This window comes from Nematolebias whitei, chromosome 1, assembly GCF_014905685.2.
Source record: "Nematolebias whitei isolate Nwh7 chromosome 1, NemWhi1, whole genome shotgun sequence".
NCBI classification, from domain to species: Eukaryota; Metazoa; Chordata; class Actinopteri; order Cyprinodontiformes; family Rivulidae; genus Nematolebias; species Nematolebias whitei.
This window is the reverse complement of record NC_056498.1, coordinates 38370383-38379061: the sequence shown is the minus strand read 5'-3', so window position 1 is coordinate 38379061 and position 8679 is coordinate 38370383. Positions and strand designations below refer to the sequence as shown.

At 40.4% G+C, this 8679-nt stretch overlaps 1 protein-coding gene across 1 annotated transcript in view; it reads right to left on the bottom strand.

Moving 5' to 3' along the window:
• Positions 1-8679, bottom strand: part of LOC119411160 (histone H3.3A-like) — a 73253-nt gene that overhangs the window by 37986 nt on the left and 26588 nt on the right. The window contains exons 2-6 of the mRNA XM_037678124.1: positions 7284-7485; positions 6999-7006; positions 6657-6758; positions 6294-6427; positions 1988-2026 (exon numbers count right to left, since the gene is read on the bottom strand). Coding sequence (XP_037534052.1) covers positions 1988-2026; positions 6294-6427; positions 6657-6758; positions 6999-7006; positions 7284-7485 — 485 coding nt within the window. The remainder of the gene's footprint in view (positions 1-1987; positions 2027-6293; positions 6428-6656; positions 6759-6998; positions 7007-7283; positions 7486-8679) is intronic.

The window sequence follows — 8679 nt, the reverse complement described above, 5'->3', positions numbered from 1 at the left end:
TGCTGTGTGTTGTCATCATTGTATGTTCCCATCCAACAATGAAATTAGTTCTCTGCATTTAACCCATCACACCTGAGATACACGCAGGTGGAGCAGTGGGCAGCTATGTAAGTGTCCATGGGGGGATTGGGTGTCTTGATCAAGGACAACACAACATGTGGGGATGGTGGGGAGTTGAACCTGCGATTTTCTGGTCCCAAGGCAGCTGCTCTACCTCTACACCACATGTCAAATTCAAGAGCCACGGGTCAAATCTGGTCCCCCATGATGATAATTTAAATGTAAATTATTGTCTCTTAAATTTTTCTTTAAAAACAAAACGGATAAATACATATATTAGTGTAAACGTTTCTTGCTTTCGGACCGTGAAGCCAGAAAGAAGGCTTGGTCATTCTGTCGTTATTGAATCTGATGTGGAAAGAGCAACAGAACGTCAAGTTCATTCAACCTTTATTTAGACGGTAAATCCCATTGAGCCTCCAGGACTCATTTACAAGAGAGACTTGAAGTGAGACAGATCAAACTCTTGTTGATGAACCTGCATTTTGATCTGTTGCAATAAACAATAAATCGGTTAATATCATGATAAATGAAAATTATCGACCTCATTTTCATTTATCGGCTTTATTGTTTCTTCGTGTCTCTCTCTTTCTACTGAAGACACTGGATGACAAAAGGCTCAACTCCATGCTCTTCACTGACCCCTCTCTTTCTCTTTAAAATCTGTTTTAACCATCCAAAATTGTGATTTTGGATGGTTAAAAGCAGCTAAGCTGAGAAGCTAAGCTACAAACTAAGCTAACAGGCCGACCTCGGAAATAAACCTCCGTCTTGTCAAAGCTCCAAAATTCATGGTTGAAACCCGTGCCTTTGTGTAAAAAATTGTTTTTCTCAGCAAAAAGAAACTGAGAATTTGTTTACTGTTTTTTTTTTTTTTTTTAAATTAAAAGCTTTGTGTGAAAAATGCTATGCTGAAGAGCTCAAACACAAAAATGAGAGACAGCCCATGTCACGTCAAGGGGCCTCCCTCCCATTTTTCTTAAAGAGACCTGCTGCTCGCTCCCTCACTATCCATCCTTCGGTTCAAAAATCTTTTACTGCCATCCAGTGGTCAAAAAAGGTACTACACTCAAAACAAATTCAAAAACATTTATTTTTAAATTTAACAATAATTACTAATTATTGTCAATTTTCAAACAATATTATCGTTTATCGCAATAATTTCTGAGACAATTAATCGCCCAGCAACATTTGTTATCGTGACAGGCCTACCTGCAACCAAGAAAAGATATCAAGTCTCTGTCTTGAGTTAATGTATCAGCTGAACGTGGTCCGTGGCTCAAACAAAGTTTTAAAATTTTGGCTCCTTTTGGTAAATGAGTTCAAAACGTCTGCACCATCTCGGCCCGTGATGGAGTGTCGCATACAGTTTTCACCTCAGCTCCAAAGGCAAGGTCAAAAATCGAGACAAAGTTAAATACAAGGTTTTACCGTTTGTCGACGAGTGTATAATGTACATATGCAGTACTCTTTTTATATTTAGGTGAATGTATTTAATTTTCTGTGCCTATAAAGCTAAATTCAGGTCTCCAACAGTCACCTTGTTCTGGACTGACCTGGCCAAAATGGCAAGTAAACAACAAAACCTCTTTAAAAAAGTAAAACGTAGGACTTGAAACACCCATAAGTGTTTCTTCTTCTTGTCAGGATCTATTTGCGTGTTTCACTGAAGCGTTTGGGGTCAGAAAAAAGTGGACCTCTTCGACTGGAGCGCTCTCATGGTGGCCCAAGTTGAACGATCTCCGCCTGTCTCTTCATTAACAGAAGGAAAATCTGTGCGGCGTCACGCTCTGGCTGCAGAGACACACTCCAGGAGAGGCACTAGAAGGCCCCACGAGGGTTTAGGAACATGTGCAGAGGCACCGAAATACAAAACACAACCTCACAAATCCTTATTTACACGCAGTGGATAAGATGTTGTACTTACAAAGACACACGTTTACCTCTTACCCTGCTTTTGAGCGGTTCAGGAAAAGAGTTTGAGAGGACTGAAGTTGGCCCCGGTTAATTAGGCAGCGCCAGGCGTTCTCCTCCTCGTGTAGAGATAATGACGATTGCAGCGGCCCTCGGCCACACAGGGCAGGTTTCAAACACCTGTGGAGAGGAGCTGGAGTGGTTGGTAGGTGGTTAGCTCCACAGGTTAGAGTCCTCAGAGGCTCCAGTGGTAAACCAAACGTTGAACAAGTTGTCAGCATCCATACTAGAGGGAAGTGGAGAGAGGACAGCTTGGACGATGGTTGTAAAATCATCCTTTTATATTTGACTTGTTGGGCCTTTCATGCTTTAAAGGATCATTTACAAAAGTGTTTGTTTGATCTTAACTTAAAGGGTTTATACACAAGTGTATTTAAATTTTTAGAAGAGCATTCAGCTTAAAATAATGTGAAGCTGTTCATGCAGTCCTACAAGCTAACCCTTTAAAAATGACCTTCACTGGAAAACAGTTTTTAAAGTTGTTTTGTGTGAAACGGAACCGTTCTTAATGTCCTGCCTGGTTAAATTAAAGGTTAAACTAATTAACTATATAAAAAAAAGGTATATGGGCAGAAATTTGTGCCATCAGAAACTGAATTGCTCAGACTTCATCTGTATTCCCGTAATTTGAAATTAAATCCATTGGTCTGAAAATGAATTTCACTAAATTGAAACTGAATCAATTTGCTTTGAAATTATTTCGTTGTATTAAAACTTGAGTTTAATAACAGTAGTCCCTCGTTTATGGCGGTGGATCCCTACCCTCCGTGGTAATTGAAAGACCACGAAGTAGGGATACAGTAGTTCAAGTTCACGTACAGTAAACTTTATTTTAAGGCTTTAGAAAACCTTCCCACACTCTTGCAATGTTCTAAACTCTTAAACCTACATCATTTTAACAACATATTTACTTACTAGCTCTGCAGAACAGCAACAGCTCTGGTTCCAGTCCAGCTCTGTTCTATTCGGACTCTGTTTGTTTCTAAAGACCTTTCCTGCAGCAATGAAGCCCACAAATCAGTCCTCTAAACTCTTAAACCTACTATTTTTAACAGCAAGCAACATCAAATATGTAGCTACTAAATATTAATTACCAGGCTCTGCAGAACAGGAGCGACATGGTTCTGTCCGACCCGATAGATGAAAAAAGTCCCTGTGCAGCATGACTTTGAGTTGCAAAACTTTCCCTCCATTTGCAGCAAGTAGCAGTTGGAAGCAGTGTTGACTGCTGGGAAGTGAACTGATGGCTTCTGGGTAACACAGTTCTTTAGAGTGGCAAAACAGTGAAGGCTTAATGAAAGAAAACTACAAAATGGCGGCACTTTTTAATTTTTTTTAGAAAATATTATGTACATGTACAGTACTGTACTTTATGACGTATTTTGAGCTGGAGCAGTGGCGCGCACGAGTTCATGCCAGGTTCATGTGCACGCCACTGCTCCAGCTCAAAATATGCCGTAAAGGAAGTTCCTTTTCTTCTTTGGTGTTTCACTTTTGGATTGCATCCACTCTGTAGCGTCAGCGCCTCCTTCAGTCTGAACCCCACACCTACATTTCCATAAGGGAAGTTTCACTGACGTGAAACACAAATGTATCAATCTGCGTTCCATTACTCCGTGGCTTTCTTTGACACAAAAAAATTGAACTTTGGAATTGAAATTGAATTCTAGAACTGAAAATGAAAGAAGTCCAACTGAATTTTCAACACAGCGAAATTCAATTTCAAAGCAAATTAATTCAGCTTCAGTTCAGGGAAATCCATTTTCAAACCAATGGATTTAATTTCAAATGACACGAATACAGATTCAGTCTGAGCAATTCAAATTCAGTTTCTGATGACACAAGTTTCTTCCCATAAAGGTCTACGATGCAAAAAAAAAAAGCTTTCTTACCGCTAATCTAGATTATTGGACAAATAAAACTTGTAGAGCTTCCAAATGTTGTTTTTATTTGCACACCTTTAACGTTCAAAGTCTGAACGTATCACCAATGCCCTGGTAGCTAGCAGTAACCTACGCCACGATGTGACCAGCACACATACCTGAGCAGAGAGACGTTTCCTTTAATGAGCTTTTTACATCTCCTGTGCTTCATTTAATGTAACTTTAACAACTTGTGAAAATTAATAATTAACTTTTTTATATTTCTATCCATAAAGACCTTTAATAGTGACGATATTTCATAAATTTTAAATGTTGCCGCCAAAGTTTGTGTTGGAGGAAATGTGTAAAAAGTGTCCCAGAAACCAAAAAAGTTTTGCGATGCTCATGAAGCCCCGGCACTGCGTGGACTTTCATGATCAACTATCTACGAGTAAAGAAATGTAGTCCCTGGACAAAAAAAAGTGAACAACTGAGACATTTGACAAGCTACATTTATGACGACCTGCAACGTACACACAAGATTTTGCTGGGAAACGTACAAATACCTGCCACTCTATGTATTTGCTAGATGATGCACACCCTTTTAAGGAAATGCTATTCTTTCAGCAGAATAATACACTTTACATCTTCTTTAACACTATTCATAAGATGTTTGAGGATCATGACAACTTCTGAGTGCAACAAATGCACTGTAAGAACAACCCATAGGGTATGGAGTCTGCAGGTTGATTTTCCACCACATAATAACAACAATACAAAACACATTCATCGTTACTGCTGTTACTTCTTTCACCCAATTTCTGAAATTGTATGGGATAGATCCTATGCCAAAATCTAAACAATCTGGCCATAATATATGACTTAAAATCCAGACTTAAAACAGTAGTTCCAATCTTTTGAAGAGGTGCTCTGTGGAATACTTTAAACAATTCATAACTTCATTGTTATAGTTCTTTGAATGAATTTGGTTAGGAGAAAACAAGATTAAATCTGATGAGCTAAGTGCAAACTTGAGTAGAGTCGAGGCCAAATCAGATTAAAAACGTTTACATTACTGCTAATTTTGCACAACATGGTCATTTACAAAGAAGTTAGTGGGTATTTGAAAGCACAAATAGCAGTGACAGCAGCTAGTTAACCAGTAAACAGAAATACCTGCTCCAGTTGCAGAAATCTGACAGAAACTGACAATCACTCATCTGCAGTGACTGATTTAAAAGGTTGAACAAGGAAATTTGAAGTTAACGGAACATCCTTTGTCCCAAGGCCAGTTTAAGTGTCATTAATATTTTGGTTACTTTATTTTTCTTTCTTTATGAATTGATTGTAACTATTTTCACATTTTTCAACAACCAAAATTTTGTTTTTTAATGTAATGGCTAGGTATTCAAAAACAAACATTTAGCTCTCCCCATTACCCAGTTATGTTGCTCTTATTTTGAAATGTAACCGGAAGTTCTGTGTTAAGAGAGGCGGAAAGAGAAGTTATGGAGACGCCGCTAATGTCGAACTGAGACACCGCTAATGTCGAACCAGTTAACACCATAGACATGATATGCCTGTGGTTAACACAAACAGTTTTTTTCGTTCAGCCTTTTTTTTTTGTCCAATCAGATGTGGCCCTCCAGACACGCCCATTTTTCTATCGTCCAATCAGAGGTGGCCTGCCAGACACGTCCATTTTTCTATCGTCCAATCAGAGGTGGCCTGCCAGACATGCCCATTTTCCTGTAGTCCAATCATATGTGGTCCCCGGATACGCCTTGTCCAATCAGATGTGGCCCCCCCAGACACGCCCATTTTTCTATCGTCCAATCAGATGTGGCCCTCCAGACACACCCATTTTTCCTATTGTCCAATCAAAGGTGGCCCCCCGGCCCGCCCATTTTTCTTTTCATCCAATCAGAGGTGGCCTGCCAGACACGCCCATTTTCCTATAGTCCAATCATATATGGTCCCCGGATACTACAGGTCTCTTTTGAAAATGAGTTCTCGTGGCTCAATGAGACTAACCTGTATAAATAAAGGCTAAATAAAAAAAATACGCCTTGTCCAATCAGATGTGGCCCCCCTGATACGTCTTCCAAATTTGTCTGCAGAGATACGTTTTGGTCAGAATAACCAAGTAATGTCGAAATGACAGAGGTATAAAAGTTCAGCAAACAGTTTTTCAGACTGGAGTTGTTTTAAGACAGCAGGACTCTAACCATTAACATGTAATAAACTTCTAGACTCCATGACGGAACACTGAAGTTGAAGTTGCAGCAGTTACACACAAACTGGATGCTCTCAGTATAAATTATATTTTATTTCCTGGCATTTTATGTAAGAAAATGGGACTTTGTTCTTTTTAAAATAACAAAGTATAAATCTCCCATGTCTCTGGGCATGATGGCGGCACGCTTGGCGTGGATGGTGCACAGGTTGGTGTCCTCAAACAGACCCACCAGGTAGGCTTCTCTGGCCTCCTGAAGAGCTCCGATGGCAGCACTCTGGAAGTGCAGATCCATCTTAAGTGCTATGCTGTCAACATTGTATGTTCCCATTTAACTAAATTGGTTCTCTGCTTTTAACCCATCGCACCTGGGATACACCCAGCTGGAGCAGTGAGCAGCTATGCAAGCACCCGGGGAGCAATTGGGGATTGCTCAGGGACACCACGACATGTGGGAATGGCTGTGAGTCAAATCGCGACTTTCTGGTCCCAAGTCGGCCACCCTGCCTTTACCCTATCTTGGCCCCCATGTTGGTCTTGAAATCCCGATCAATTTCTCTCACCAGGCGCTGGAAAGGAAACTTGCGACTAAGCATCTCTGTGGACCTCTGGTAGCGATGGATCCCCTTGCCAAGGAAGTTTACCATACCATTTTATTTATAGAGCACTTAAAACAGCGACAAGGCCAACCAAAGTGCTGTACAGACAGAACAACAGGCAACACACAAAGCAATATACAAAATTAAGTAAATCAGAATATAGAATATAGTTTAGGTAAAGGTTTATGGATGTTTGTCACTAACTAATGTTAAATTAGAAAGTTGTTTTTCCTCTCAGAGAGGAGCCTGCAGGTGCACCTGATAAACTCGAAGGCCTTCTCAGAGTCGGTAAGCTGTGAAGCTGAGGTTGTCTTGACCTGCTTCTGTCTGATAAACATTATAAAAACACTTCTTGCCTCATTGTCCAGTGTAGATTCCCACTGACGAGGCTCTAAACATGTAACTTTTTACACATCTGTGAAAGCCTTCTCGTACGGTCTACCCTTGCGAGTAAAAGACCGGTTAAACATCTTCTCATGTCCTCAGAGTGGCTCATTAGAGTAAGCAGATGATGAAAGGGTATTTATTTATCCAACACTCCCTCAGAGCCACAGAGTGTGTAGTGATGGGGCTTCTTCACGCCTCCTGTGGACAGGGCACTCTTCCTGGCTGCCTTGGTAGCGAGTTTCTTCCTTGGCGCCTTCCCTCCGGTAGATTTACGGGTCGTCTGCTTGGTACGAGCCGTATCGTTCCTTCTTGAGGAGGTTAATTTATTACTACGCCTTCGTCGTGGTGAACCCAGCACTATGTCTCGCTGCCCAAATGGAATAATGAAAAACGGCTAACTTTGAGGCATTTTCACTAAGTAAACCTTCCAATACAAAGTGTTCCAATGTTATTTCTTAAAAGCCACTTGGCAGTAATGTGCCCCAGACAAGAATTTTTATTTTTTTTAATTACCGACACACCAGCGATGAGTCACTCCTAGAGGAAGTCGATTCACGCTGGCTGATTTTCAATTTTTTTTTTGTTTTGTTTGATCCAGCTTACAGTCACTAGCTGATTAACGGGTACTTCCTTGGTCAACGTTCTAACCTAATAAAAGATACAAGTAATGATTGTGGCTTTGCGTCGTCCTAAATGAAGCAGATTAGCAAAAGAGCTCACAGTTTCCACGATGACAAGCGAGACACCTCCTCTTCCTCCTCCATCTTGTTTTTCCCTGACTCTGCATTTCCTGACCAGCGATTGCCCACGGTCCCTGTGTCAGGGTGTAGTGTGGGAGCAAGATAAGCAGATATTAGCCGGCCTCGTCATCAGCAGAATGGACCCTGGGGAGTGTGTGTGTGCGAGGCTTGGCTGGGCATCAGTAGGCAATGAAGGGCAGAAACTGGCGAGGACATCCAAGGGCCAACGCCAAGTAAGGTCAGAGAGGAAAATAGATTACATGTCACACTGGTTGGTGCCGTAATCCAGTTTAAAAATAGATCTTCAAACACAGAGTTGGACTAGAGAAATTGCATTTCCTGTGAAAATTCAGTGAATGCTTATTGCTGAAGAACTTGCTGACAAACAGCTGAAATTAGCTATGAAAAAAAACATGCTGAAATGGAAGAACAAGCCTAAATTAGCAGAAGCAGAGAGAACGTATTTTCTGAATTAGTGTTAAATAAGCAGAAATGGGCACAACAATTAGGAAATCAGCTAAAAAGGTTAAAATTAGCACAAAAATAAAACCCTCTAAAAGTAGCCAAAAAGGCATAAAGAAGCTTAACCTACTAGAAGGAAATGGAAAAAGATAAAATCAGCTTAAAAATGTTGAATTTGCTGAAAAAGCTAAAATTTGCATTAAACCAGCTAAATAGTAGCTGAAATAGCAGAAAAAGCTGAAACTAGCTGAAACAAGCTGAAAAAGAGCATGACAAGCTGAAATTAGCAGAAAGAAGTTAATTAGGCTGCAAATGGCAGAAATTACCACGGAAAATTGGAATTTATATGAAAATGGCTG